General features: G+C 45.2%; 1 protein-coding gene across 1 annotated transcript; it reads right to left on the bottom strand.

The window, feature by feature from the left end:
• Nucleotides 1–12061: 12061 nt before the first annotated feature.
• On the bottom strand, nucleotides 12062–13965 carry Gpr150 (G protein-coupled receptor 150). Its single transcript, XM_057789995.1, has one exon. It carries the CDS (start codon nucleotides 13963–13965, stop codon nucleotides 12679–12681), a length of 1287 nt encoding a protein of 428 aa, XP_057645978.1. The 3' UTR covers nucleotides 12062–12678.
• Between the last annotated feature and the right edge of the window lie 505 nt (nucleotides 13966–14470).

Raw genomic sequence — 14470 nt, 5'->3', positions numbered from 1 at the left:
TTACAACAGCTCTGGAAAAATACAAACATGTAGATAGCCACCATTTTGGTTGAGGTCAAAATCTCAGTGCCATCTTTGGTAAAAGTACCCACATGTGCTGGCCCTATCAAGGAGACATTGTGCTCCAATACACTTTTGCTTACTCAAATATTCCTTTTAATATTCTTGCCTCTGCTAGTATTGGTAAGATAAATTATATGTGTAAATTTAACTTATGTCTAATTTGGATATACCTGACAGGTAATGGTACCCTGATTCTCAAGTGCCTTTACAAAAGATGTTCTTATGACAGAGAGACATGCCAGCTCCTGCAGCATCCTTTAGCTACTCCAAGAAGATGCATGGTTACAGAAGACCTTCTGCCTGGAGGCTTGCCTTTGAATATGACAAAGCCACCCACACAGCAAAAAGCTGACTTCCACTTTATCAGCTTCCTGGACACTACACTGGGGGATTGATTGTCTCATCCTGCCAAGACAGGTAGACTAAATCTCCCCCACAGGAAAATCTTCAGGCCTCCTGGACTCAGCAGCTAAGGCAAGTACTGCTTCTAAGGCTGGTGTTCACCAAATACTACAGAAAGACTTGGGATTGCCTGCATAGCTACAAAAGCTGTCTCATTTCTGCTCATTTATCTCCCTCAGATCTGTCTAATGGCATTTGATGACTTAAGGTACTGGTAAATCATTACTTCATTTGTTAAGTTTCCTGCTAAAATACAGAGAGGTGTGCCTCTTTCACAGACTTCAAAGTCTAAGATTAACAGGTTTCAAGTATATCTACAGAGGTTCAAAGTTTCCAATTTCCTTTATTTGGTGTGGTAAAAACTAGCAGTCTCCAGAGCCTATTTTAACCCCGACCATGTTCAAGCCTATTTTACTGGTCACTTCTGCTGTCTGGGCCAAGACCAACTTACAGAGGGCCTGCTGGATAACGCCAACACGTGCACTAGCTCCTGGAACTCACCACTGGTACCAGCTCTCCTGGCTCAAATGGACACTACCACACAACTAAAAACTGGTTTTACAAAGCATATCTGCTTTCTTGTCTCACTTATTCACCCTTGCCACTCTGCCCCATTCTTTTCCTCAGTTAATGACCTTTCCCATGTTTAGCTCCACTCTTGGGGTCAATAATAATAATAATCTGTTTTTTTCCATAGCCACCTGCCTTCTCATCTTGTTGTGGGAGCTGCGGGCTGCGTTCCTGCCACCCAGCTCCCGGCTACCTGGCTAGTTTATGCCCCAAAATAACAACACACAAACTGTATTCTTTTAAACACTGCTTGACCCATTATATCTAGCCTCTTCTTGACTAATTCTTACATATTGATTTAGCCCATTTCTAATAATCTGTGTAGCACCCCAAGGTGCGCTTACTGGGAAGATTCTAGCCTACGTCCATCCTGGGTTGGAGCTTCATTGCGTCTGCCCTGGGGAGCAGCTGCATGGCATCTAAGCTCACTTCCTCTTCCTCCCAGCATTCTGTTCTGTTTACTCCACCCACCTATGTTCTAACCTATGAGGGCCAAGCAGTTTCTTTATTATTTAACCAATGACCTTCCTCCATCATCATCTCCCACAAGAAACAGATGCCTGAGGTTTCCAGGATGGCAGTAAACTGGATGCCTCTTCAGCCACACCTCCCGCTGAGCGTGAGCCTCTTGGAAGAGCCCCTTGTTCATTTCCCAGCTGCCCAGACTCCCGAAATAATCACACAGAAACTATATTATTTAAGTCACTTCTTGACCCATTAGTTCTAGTTTCTTATTGGCTAACTCTTACATCTTAATTTAACCCATCTCCATTGATCTGTGTATCACCATGAGGTCATGGCCTACCAGCAAAGTTTCAGCACATCTGTCTCCAGTAGAGGCTTTATGGCTTCTCCCTGACTCTACCTTCTTTCTCCCAGTTTTCAGTTTAGTTTTCCCCACCCAGCTCTGTTCTGCCCTATCAGGCCAAGCTAATATTTTTATTAACCAATGGTATTCACAGCATACAGAGGGGAATCCCACATCACCTCTCCTTTTCTGTTTAAATAAAAAAGGAAGGTTTTAACTTTAACACAGAAAAATACCAAATAATAAAACAGGTATCAAGCAAGAATTACAGTTATAATATTCATATCTACTTTATCTTTTATCATAACTAAGGAAAACTATAATTATAACTATAAATTCTTCAACTCCATCAAAGACCCCAGAAGCGTATAATATTATCTGAGTTAACAGGAAGTGCATTGTAAGCAACTTCTAAAACTCTAGAATTGACAGAGACATCTCACTGCCTGGACGGTCACCCAAAGTTTTTCTGTATCATTGGGACCTCTTCAGCCCAGAGGTCCATAGTATCCAGCAGACTTTTCCATGAAGCAGGAAATTTTAAAGACAGTTCTGCCTATATTGGCAATTTGTCAGTCACTTTCTTCTGTGTCCTGCAGAATGTCTGGCAGACTCTTTCATGAAGCAGGAATCCTGAAGGATCATCTCACCTTTAGGCAAGTCCAGCAGTCATTTCTCTGTGGGTTCTGCAGGTCCAATTCATACAGCACAGAATCAAGCAATCCAGGCAAGAGCAGTGTCTTGCACAAATGGCTAACCAATGCCATAAGGAGCCTCTTCAGTGCCCATCATTCTCTTGAAGTAGATTGGTGCTGCCAGGAGTAGATGTGTCTCACTATCATGAAAAGTCTCAAGCTCTTAAAACATTTAAATGTCACATTATAAAGGTCGCTGAAAGATTTGAAGAATACCTATCTAAATGAACTACATCTTTATATTATATCTCTCTATATATCTATATATCTAGAAAACCTAACTAACATGACTACAAACTTGATTATTATACATGATTATCTATTAACATGTATTTCTTAATTATACATTACATCTTTAAATGAGCTGCCCAAATACAATACCTTAATCAAGAGCAGAAATACATATACACATTATAACAAAATTGACATTAATATTAATATCAATGAAAATCTCTATATCATATCCCTCTTTAAATGTAAACAAACATTTCCTAACAATATTTAGGGAATTTGAGCATAGTTCTCTCCAAACTACTTCCTTCTGTTTATTGGATGAAGTAATTTTTGGGGGGTGATGACAGAGACCTTTTCGGGGGGTCTTGTTCCACCAAACCATATTAGTCTGGAAGGACCACAAGTTCTCATCCTCAGAAACAAAAGAAGAACCTCTTTTTCAAAGCAACATACCCTTTTTAAAGACAAAATACCTTTACAATTTTAAACATACAAATTTTAAAGACAAGATACCTTTACGTTGGTTTAACTTCATCCATACAATGAAATGTCTCTCTGTACTTAGCTCATTAACAGTCAAAAAATTCAAAGAAAACAAAATAATAGACGTAATCCAGACTTTCTATGTATATTCCATCTTTACGTGGCTCTATTTTTTTACTCTATTACTTTTTTCTACAAGTTTACTGTCTCTTTAAAGACTTTGTTTTACTTTTAAAAAATCATTTGCTTCTTTTTATAACTTTTAATAACTCTTTGTTTTCTTTTTATTTTCTCTCCCGAGCCTATATATATCTCTCCAGCACTGTGACCCACTCAGAGGTCTTTTCCACCTGCATTTGTCTTTAGTGCACGTCTGTAATTATTTTCTGATCAGAAGCTCTTCTTAAAATGGTATGCATTCTTACTAAGACTAAGGCTGCTTTTCCTTTCGGTTCTGCACAGTCCAACATGGTGGGGTGGTGGGCTGTTTACCGTGAGCCGTGCTCACAGCCCAAGTTTTCAGGCACAGAGCGCATCTGTGTTGCCATAAGCAAGTTGTCGCGCTCTGCTCACAGACCCCACTTAAATGCTCTGTAGCTGGACCTCTTGAAAGAGCCAGAGTCTGCACTGGCAGCATGGCCCAGGAAGCTGATGTTTCGAAAGTACGTGGCTTTTTTTTTCTACTACTGCTGAATCAGGAAAATCTCTCTTAAAGCAGCCATGGTGTTAAGCTGTGCTTAAACTCTGTTTTTGTTTGTTTGTTTGGTTGGTTTTGGTGTGTGTGTGTGTATGTGTGTATCTGTGTGTGTGTATGTGTATGCCTAGAATTTTTTCCCAAATGCTCTCACAGTTTAAAGTGAATTTTAGTTAGCCACACTGTTATACCAATTTGTTGTATGAGCCTGTGCCAATTTGTTGTAGGGAGGCTGCTTATTTGTTCCCAGCTGCTCAGCCCTGAAATAACCACATAGAAACTGTATTAATTAACTCACTGCTTGGCCCATTAGCTCTAGCTTTTTATTGGCTAACTCTTACATCTTAATTTAACAAATCTCCATTAATCTGTGCATCACCATGAGGTTGTGGCCTACCAGCAAAGTTTTAGCACATCTGTCTTTAGTGGCAGCTCCATGGCTTCTCCCTGACTTTGCCTTCTTTCTCCTAGCATTCAGTTTAGTTTTCCCCACCTAGCTCTGTTCTAATCTGTCAGACCAAGCCAGTTTCTTTATTAACCAATGGTATTCACAGCATACAGAAGAGAATCCCACATCATGAGCCCACTAACTCCCAACTCTCTTCTCCTCCATGTCATCTCATACACAACACAGGAAGTAGGCAGACTTGACCTGGTGCCCCTATACCCAAAAAGTCCATCCATCCAAAGAGTCTGGAATGTTTGGGTGAAAGTTGTATCCCAGGCCCCCTCCCCTGGGAGTTGCTTCAGTCCAGACTCCACCCCTAAGAAAGCCCGCTAAATGATGACCCCTCCTCAGAGATGCTCAAGACCACGTCGGGTATTTAAACAACCCAGAGAACAAACACGTGTTTTTCTGGTCTTCCTTCTCCAGCTCCTCTATGGGGGACTGAAAGGCCACCTGGGAGCATTGGTATCCATTAAACCTGGGCTTTTTCTAATTCAGTTTTATCTGATCTGATTTGGATTATTGTGTCTGCGGAGAGGCTTATCAGTGCGCAAAAACTTTATCCAGCTCTCCCTCTTGCTTTATCATCATAGCAATAGTGTCTTCAACTGGCTCTGAGGGTCACCAACTAACTCATTTATCTTCAGGAACTGTGAGAGAGAGAACTTCCTTCCTGTTTACATCCTCATTCCCTATAAGCTCCCCATATTCTCATTCACCTTAATTGGATTTTTCTATGCTGAATAAGACATGGTGATTGAGGTAGTGCAATTATATTGATGGGTTTAGTTAATCTGGCCCACCCTGGAGTGAGAGATATGTCAATTTTGGGGTTCTCCCAGAATACCTGACTACTCCTGGGGGTGGGTGTATCCATTCTAAAATGAATCTGGGAAATGTTAGGAATGCAACCCGCCATAGCCAGAACTTCCTACTATGCAGTAGGAAAGGGGTCCCTTCTTCCATCATGACGCCCCAACATCATTGCTTCTCTCACACAATATTATTCAACTGGACTTTTATCCCTCAGTCAGTGTAAGAAAACAAAAAGAATCTGAAGAGAGAGAGCCACACTGCTCCAAGTTTGCTGGATGAAAGTCAGATCTGGCCCTCCAGGCTGTGAATGCTGAGCTCCCCTAACTAAGCCACATTCTCCCAGTTTTCTGACTTTTATCAGAGCCCTCGCTTTTAATGGGAAAGTTTCCTGTGATTCAGTGAGAACATTTTTAAGAACAGAACAGAAAAACACATTTTCTAACTTCTTCCACTTTGTAGAAAGTAACTTAAGACGAAAACACCATTAAGCACTGATTTTCCTTCACAAATAAGCCAAGCTCTTCTATTTTTACATACGATTTATGGCTAATCGCTGGCTCTGTGCTAACTGGCACACCGGTTTGTTTTTTACATTTTGTTTTAAGTGACATTGTAGGTTTATTTTTTGCTAAGTTTTCTGCTGCTGTGTGGCGAGTTTCTTCCTTTCCCCCACAGGAATAGAACTCTTCACATCCCTCTAATAAAGCCAAGGCTGTCACATTGCTGGACTCTGGAGGTGACATGAAACCATCTGTGTGCACAGAATCTCTTGGCGTCCTGCAGCTCTGGCTCATCTGCCGTGCTTTGGTGAAAGTCTATCAGTGGCTAGAAAGGGTGGTCTTACTTTATTTCAGGGGGTCGACTTGATTGTTTTGGACGCCAAATATGTGAGTCTAGTTTTGCCTCTAGTCATTCTTCTTGCGTGATCTTAAGAAGAGAACAATTTCAAGGTCACCTCATTCAATTTAGCTTTGCTGTATGATGTAAATAATGTCTTATTTTAGCAAGTGTTGAAACATGAAGAGCAAAGTCCCCTGACTATGTGTCTCAGTCAGTGTTCTCATGGCAACTTTTGTAAATGACAGCATTTAATTGGGTCTGGCTTACAGTTTCAGAAGGTTAGTTCATGGTCATCGTGGCAGAGAGCAAGGTGGCATGCAGGCAGACATCGTGCTGGAGAAGGAGCCAAGAGTCCTACTTCTGGATCTGCACAAGCAGAAAGACGGGGACACACTGAGACTGGCTTGGGTTTTTGAATCCCAAAACCTAATTCCAGCCACACACTTCCTTCAACAAGGCCCTCCTAATCCTTTCAAATAGTACCACTCCCTGGTGACCAAGGATTCAGATCAATGAGCCTATGAAGGCCATTCTTATTCAGACCACCACAGTAGGGCAGAACCAAATCGCTAGGTTTCGAAAAGAACTTGAATTCCTGGGTCCAACACTGACAGCTGGCCGTGCTAACAGGGTGCTCAGTTCTATTAACCCATCAATAGTTCCAGGAGTAGTCACTGAGCTGCTTAGATCTACATTACAATTTCAGATTTAGTTAAAATTAGAGGAAACTCCTCACTTAAAAGCATCTCTGTATGAACTGGTAGTAACTAAATCTACAAAATTTAGGGAACAATTTATTTGTAGCTGGTATTCTATATTTCTACCCTAGTTGAGGAATTCTCAAAATCTGTAGCCGGCAATCAGCTGAAAGTCCCTATTAGAACAGTGAGACTCAATCTTTTTTAAAAAACCTTTATGGTTTACATAAAGAGTTTAGGCTTGTCTTCCTAATAATCATTTCCTTTTTTCTAATGTAAAAACTATTTGTTTTCATCCATTGTCCCATGAAGTTCCTCTCCACTGTTCTTTATCTCAACCTAATAATGATAGCTTCATTTCTCTTGCAATTATAGGTCTAGGCATTGGCACAGTGAAATGGTTTTGGAGAAAGAGTAACTCAGTAATCGGGGGCAAGGAATGTCACAAAAATCACACCACACAACAGACCTCACACAAGGAATTTATTGAGGGGTGGGTCACAAAATGGCTGCCTTTGAGCAAGGCTGGGGACTGAAGAGTTCGTGATGGTGGGCTTTATAGGTGGTATGGAGCATGTGCAGAAGGCAAATACAGCAGAAACACCGGTACTGAGTCACTGAAGGTGGGGTGGGGTCTGGAATGTGGGAAAAGGACTTTCGGTGATTCTTAGAATACCCAACACGTATGATACAGTCCACATGAACTATATAGGACAGTCTGCTAGGGGGCTTCTAAGCGATGCCCCTAAGAACAGCCAGAGGGCAGGCTTGTATTTGAACCTCAAGAGGACCTGGCCTGAGCGTCACGTCTACCGTACAGGATTGCTGAATAGAAAGATGGAAAGGAGGAATTGTGGTATTAGGTTTCTTCAGAGGAATAAAACCCAATGATATAGAGAGACTTTGTTCTGAGATTTGGTCTGTGTTATGGAGGCTGACAATCCCATAGTTTGTGTGTGGAAACCAGGGGAGTGAGAAAGCTTGTCCTATGTGTCACTTCTAAGTGCCAATGCCTGAGAATCAGATGTGCTTTGGGGAGGGCTGTGAGAGCCAATCCTAGGATCTGGGTGCTCTAAGACAGGAATGTTTCCATCCCAAAATAGAGAAAGCTGTTATTCCAACTCAAGAAAAGACAGTAGTTTGATTTGCCCTTTCCCTATTTTATTTTATTTTTATTTTTTATTTTGGCTTTCCTCAAACAGGTCCTTAATAGACGGGATAATATCTGCTAACATTGGTGAGGAAGATCATTTTTACACAGTCTACTGTTTGGAAGGTTAGTCTCTCCTGGAGAGACTCACATCAACACACTTGGGATGTCATTTTCCAGCCATCTGGGCACCGTTTAACTGATTAAAGTTGACACATAAAGTTACCATCACAGTCTGTGACTAGAAAGCTGAGTTCATCAGCCCACCGCTGGATGACTTGTCATGAGAGATGAAAGATTGAAGCAAGATGAGTCCATTGAACTTTTCCCTAAAAAACTGAAGAGGGCAGAAACATTGACTCGACCAGCTGAAATTTATTATCCCAGACTGCAAATCTTGTTTTGAGGGTTCTCTGAGTTTCTACTGATCTCTGTTTCAATAACGTGCCGACCTTTCAGTTAATTTGCCCTTACGGATGTTACCAGAAGAACCTTTCCACAGCTCGTGTTTGATCCTTTATAGTTCTCATTAAATTCTCTGAAGTCTACTTTTAGTTTACTTGGCCTTATGCACAAATCTTTTTATCCAGCTAAGGCTAAGTCTCCTTTTGCTACATAGTTCAGCAGGTCAGGCCCCACTGGCATCCTAACACCGTGCACTGCAACTGCTGTCTGTGTTGGCCATGTTCAACTCTGTCTTCTCCATGCTCCAACAGGGCTACTCCCCTGGTCTCCAACACTTTGTTGTGTTAGTTACTTTTCTCAATTTTGTGTCACAATACAAGTCAGAAACAAGGAAGAGAATATTTATTGTGGCTCATGATTGGGCTATAGTCCATTATGACAGGGAAGGCATGGTGGAGAACCGTAGGCGTGGGCGTGGCTGAAGTTGGATAGCGGAAGCACGAAGTGGTGGTTGGAGAACAGGAAAGGCACACAATCATAAATCATACACTTTCCCAGTGTCCCACCTCCCCCTAGACCCTACTTTCTAAAGTTTCTATAATTTCTCCAAATACCAATTGGGGAGGGGGCAAGTATTCCAACACCTGAGCCAGTGAGGGACATTTCCCATTCAAATCACCCAACATTCCTCTCCCTCCTGATGAGCCATGGCCACTTCCAGGTTAGTTTTTGGTCGTCGAGGCTCTCCTAAGCCACCGTTAAGGTGATGCTGTTTTATGAAGGTTGTGTAGCTCTTGGGACAGAGGCCAAGACAATGGTCACGGTTCTGCAGGGAGCTGTTTGCCTCTTGCTATGAATAAGTCACACTTCTGCTGCAATCTCCTGCCGCCATGGCCAAACACCATTCCTGCTTTGTGTACTGAAATCCCCTAAACCACAAACCAGTGGTGAAAACCACAGTGATGAGAAGAGAATGGATACATCCAAACACCCACTCTCCCAGGGTCAGTCCCCTTCAGTGCTCCCAGCTCCTAAGAGACCCCTATTAAACATGTGCTATTGCAGTGTAATTAGATTGTCTCCTACATCTGCCCATGTTGTCTCTTTGAGGCAAAAGGGTGGTGTTCATTTTAGTTTTTCCAATGCTTACCATATCTCCTAGCATAAGATAATTAGTTAATAAATATCTATTAATAAACATAAAAGTAATGCTTGGATTTGTGCAGAAGCTTGTATTTGCTCTTTGGCTGATCTATTCCTGGTATTTTTCAGACCATAACATCCTCAGCAGGGTGGGGAGGATGATAAGAGAGGAAGGACAACCTGAAGGACAGTAACAGTTATTGTCCAAATTCTGGAGAAAAGGAAAGGGTGTCCTGGCCTCAGCCAGGGCATAATCTTCTGTGTTTTCACTCTCCCAGCATCAGCAGGGGAGGGTAGTCCCTGTAGGCCAGGGGCTGCAAGGAAAGGGCTGTAATCATGACTGCTGTCACATTGCTAGCTAGATATTAGCAGACTTGAAAGTTCTTGAGGGTTGATCCTTCCTTTTATGTCAGCACCTTGTAAAAGCAGGAGGTTTCATCTCTGGTGTCTGGTGGAGAAATGACATTCTAAACTGCCAGGAAGATTATGAGGTTATTATGTAGTGGAAGGATTTCTGGTAAAATCAAAAACATGCAACTGATAATTGCATTGTCCCCTAAGAGTTAATCATTGCACTCCCTCCCCCACCTCAAGAGTTAGTCTAAAGGGCCTGTCAATCATCTGCATGAAAAGATGCCCTTCAGGAAGTAGTCTGTTTCAGAAACTTTAAGACATTGTATAAATTATTTATTTATTTATTTATTATGTATACAATATTCTGTCTGTGTGCATGTGTGCAGGCCAGAAGAGGGCACCAGACCTCTTTACAGATGGCTGTGAGCCACCATGTGGTTGCTGGGAATTGAACTCAGGACCTTTGGAAGAGCAGGCAATGCTCTTAACCACTGAGCCATCTCTCCAGCCCCAAGACATTGTATAAAGCATGCCTGAAAATGTAGGTTGGAACACGGGTCTTCATGTGCACTGTCCACTCTCACCCCTTGAGAATGTTTCCCTCCACAGTTGTGTCTGTCCACTGTCCACTCTCACCCCTTGAGAGCTTTTCCCTTCTCCATGGTCCTCCAGGCCACCGAGATGCTCAGTCTCCTCCTTTGAGTGTTTCCTTCCACAGTGGTCTCTCTGTCCACTGTCCGCTTTCACATCTGGAGAAACAGCCCGCTTTACCTCGCAATAAACTCCACCTGTCTTCTCCCCTACACTGTGTGTCTCACTTGAACTCTTTGCATGGATCACAACGACTAGGAAACTCAGGGAGGACAGAGAAAGATTACTAACGTTCTCACTTCCAGCATTCTGGGTAGAGCACTAAGACCCAGAGGGGCCTTGAGAAATGTACTGGAGAGTCAATTTGGCCAAACTATCACATGGTTTTCATTGCTGACCTCCAGTGGAAAAAAGTTGAAGATTAAGAATCAAACATTCAGAGTCAAATTTGCCCCAAGATTTGGTAGAAAAATCCGTGTTCTCATGTAAGACAGTGGTTGTCTGGCTTCCATTAGCAATGCCTTCCCAGGTCACTAAGAAGGTGGAGATGCTTTTGGGATTAGTGAGCCCAGATCTTCCTTGCACAGACTTCTTTTGGCTATAGAAAGGGCAAGTGGGTAAAGGAGATGATGGAGCGCTGATGCAAGGACACATTCTTGCTGGGTGAAGTCATTACTGGGTTCTCACAGAGAAACACCTTGGGTGTTTGCTGAGTAGCTTTCTTGGCAGCTCTCAGCTGGGAAGACGATGCTAAACCCCAGGATCCAAATGTCCAAGGAGGACAGACCCCAGCCCATTCAGTTAGGGCCTACTGTAGACTGAGCTGGTATATTCACTAAGAAAAAGAATTCTGGAGGAATGCAAGCCACACTAAGTGTCGATTTCCTTCGGCTTCTCTTCTGTGTAACCTACCTAGACCTGACTCACACTAAGCTACGCAACAAATCCTCACTGAGTGCACATGTTAAAACCGAATCCTCAGAGATCATTACTTGTATCAATAAGCTTTAATGAGTCACATCTCCTCTGCTTCGTGGTGGCATGTTCACTGTTGTCAAGAAACCAAGATGTGTGAAAGCTGTCAGTTCGCGGGTGAAGGGCGATGCTAAGCACATGGTTATAGTGCTCATTAATGCTGCAAGTCCCCCCAGAAGCAAGGACAGCTAAGAGGATGTGGTCAGGGATCAACTCTGTTCCTTGGTTTAGTTCTTACTAACCCACCTAAGTAAGTTAGGCTTTGTTTTGTTTTGTTTGAGACAGAGTGTAACAGTGTAGCCCAGACTTCTCTAGAACTCATTATGTAATGGATGTCGGCCTCAGATTTGAGCCAGTGCTCCTGCTGGAGAGGGCAGAGATTGCAGGCAGGGCCTCCACCCCCAGCTGGGTTTGTGTTTTAAATAGTTCTATCCACACAGGCAGCTCTTGGAGCTTTCTGCTGCTGGTCTCCTTAACACTTGAACAGTGAGCCCCACCTTCTCACATCTTTCATCGCCTTGATATTTTCCTTCTCTAATTTGCTCAAGACTTTGCCCTTAGAAGCTCAGTGTGGACAGGCTTAGACGCTGGTCTGGGCACAGCAGCCCCGTCCTACAAGCATGCTGGGAAAGGACTAAGGGAAGCTTTATGTTGTTTTCCTTTACTCAGTTTTTATTGATGTAGGAGTTAGACTGGAAGCAAAAGCCACACCGATTTTTCTTCCCAGAAAACATATTACCGTGTTTAAAAAAAATGTTCTAACGCCTCCGTGGGAAATGTTATTTTTCAAATGCTCTGTTTTTCAAAGAGCAGCGCGATTAGCTTTTCTACAGCATTGCTAGTAGGCCTCCTAAACTCCCCAGGAAGAGCGTTATGGGGATTTTTCCCTTGGAAGGAACAGCAAATTTGCTGCTCCCCAAAGGCGCACTTGATTTAAGCACAGTTCCAAACAACTAAAAACATATCACGGCAACGAATGAAAATTGACAATTTAGTTAAAATAAAGGGTCTTATATAGAACACAATGGGAGTATAAAAGAGAATTGCAAAAATAACAACTCTGGAACTCGGATAGATTTTTACAACTTTCCAAGTTTGGTCTCCTCCAAATGGGCAAATATGAAAGGAACTGGAGAGAAGAAAACAAAAGCGAAGTGAAAGACTTGTCCTCCTTAGAAGAAAATACAACGGCAGGGAGAAAGCAGACGGCTTCAGAGGTTCCACTCTATGATTTAGGCAGGCTCCTACGACCTTCCCGGTATTGCCTGGAGGCTGTGGCACAATGACAAACCTGTCTGTGCAGCAGTTCCTAGAAGGCACTTTCGCAGGAGCAGGCCGGCGGTCTGGGGCGCGGCGGGGGTGGACGTTGGCAGCCTTTGTCCCGCTCCTCCCTCCTGGCGTGGTGATAGTGGGGGTGGGGCCAGCGGTGGCGGTGGAGTGCCTGGTGGTCCCCAGCTCCCTCACTGATCTCGGCTTCTCCCTCCCGCACGCAGCACGCAACTCCCAGGATCCTCTGTAGCCGCCGCCAGAGCCCGCAGTCGCCCGCCTGGAAGAAGAGGTAGACGAAAGGGTTGAGGGCGCTGTTGGCCACCTCCACGACGCGCATCGCCACCACTAGGTCCTCTACCTCCCGGTCACCCGCAGGCCCCGACGACCAGGCGGCGGCCAAGCGGGAGGCGAAGTAGGGCAGCTCGCAGCCCACGAAGAGCAGGGCCAACGACAGACTCATTTTCAGGCTCTGCACCTTGGCGCGGGGCAGCGCACTGGGCAAGGGGGCTCGGGCCGGACTGGCGGACCAGCGTGCCCCAGCCACCGGGGCCTGAGACCCGCGCTGCCACCATACACACAGCAGGTGGCCGCAAGAAACACCCATGATAGCAACCGGCGCTGCGAAGCCCACGACAGCTTCGTAGAGAGCGTAGACCTGCAGATGCCAGCGCGGCAGAGGCGCGAAGATGCCCCAGCAGCGATGCTCCCCCGGCCAGGCGCTGGCGGCCCAAGGTGGGGGAGCGCCCCAGCGCACCACAAAAGTCGGCGGCAGTGCCAGCAGCAGCGCCAGCAGCCAGCCCAGGGCAGCCAGGGCGCGCGCGGGCAGCTGCGGGCCCTGCGGACGGCGCACAGCGAGCTGGCGCTCGAGGGCGATGAGCGCCACCAGGTGGGCGGAGGCGCCCCGCCCGGATGCCTGAAGCAGCTGCGAGAAGCGGCACGCCAGGTCGCCCAGAGCGGGACGCGGGTCGCCCAACAGTTCCCAAGCCAGCTGCGACAGCGCAGTGCCCCCGCACGCGTACAGGTCGGCCGCTGCCAGCTGCACCAGCAGGAAGTCCATCTTGCGACGCTTGGGACCCGGCCAGAGCCGGCTGCTGCTGCTGCCGCACAGGCGACACAGCACGGTGGTGTTGCCCGCCACCGCGGCCACCAGGATGATTCCCATGAAGACCAGGTGGATCTGGTGGTTGGGTGGCCCGTGTGGCGGCGGCTGCGGTCCTGGGACAGAGGCCCCCTGCCCCGAAGTCAGGTTAAGACCCCAGCTCTGCAGGATGGCTACGGAGAGGTTGGGCGCCAGAGGCTGAGCTGAGGGGCTGAAGGAATCCTCCATCCTTAGTCCGGAGGAAGGAGAGGAACCGCTGAAGGCGGTTCTCGTTTAAAATGCCAAAGTGGAGGCGAGGAGAGGTTTCACAGGCCGCACCGCTGGGTCTCTGCGACTTCCCAAAGTTAGTTGAAAAAAAAAAAAAAACACGCATCCGGGGCGATATAGATTCGGGGGGAATTGTGCTTAGTTGTTTTTATATTTGTCCTCGTCATTTGTCACTCAAATGTGGGTTGTACATTCGAGGAACACACATGATCACTATTCTCCACCTTCTCAACATGCCGCCCCCTCCTCCAATCCCAGCAAAGCTTCTGCTCATCCATGATGCCACTGCTGGGCTCCGGAAACCTTGCCCTGCGACGTACAGCCAGACAGAAAGTTCCGTGTTTGGCTTCTGCAGAGACTAGTTCAAGTTAACTCCGAAGCAAAACAAGAGATAGGAAGCTTTTGACTGAGAGTGTCTCCTTCCCCCCAAAAAGTGATTGCTAACAAGAATATATATATATATATA

The sequence above is a fragment of the Chionomys nivalis genome, chromosome 15 (assembly GCF_950005125.1).
Source record: "Chionomys nivalis chromosome 15, mChiNiv1.1, whole genome shotgun sequence".
In the NCBI taxonomy this organism is placed as follows: domain Eukaryota; kingdom Metazoa; phylum Chordata; class Mammalia; order Rodentia; family Cricetidae; genus Chionomys; species Chionomys nivalis.
Note: the sequence above shows the minus strand (reverse complement) of the source record. Positions and strands in the feature narration are given on the sequence as shown.

Bases quoted from the DNA above. Each gene is read 5' to 3' on its own strand.
- Gpr150 (XM_057789995.1), bottom strand. From the start codon at position 13,965: ATGGAGGATTCCTTCAGCCCCTCAGCTCAGCCTCTGGCGCCCAACCTC.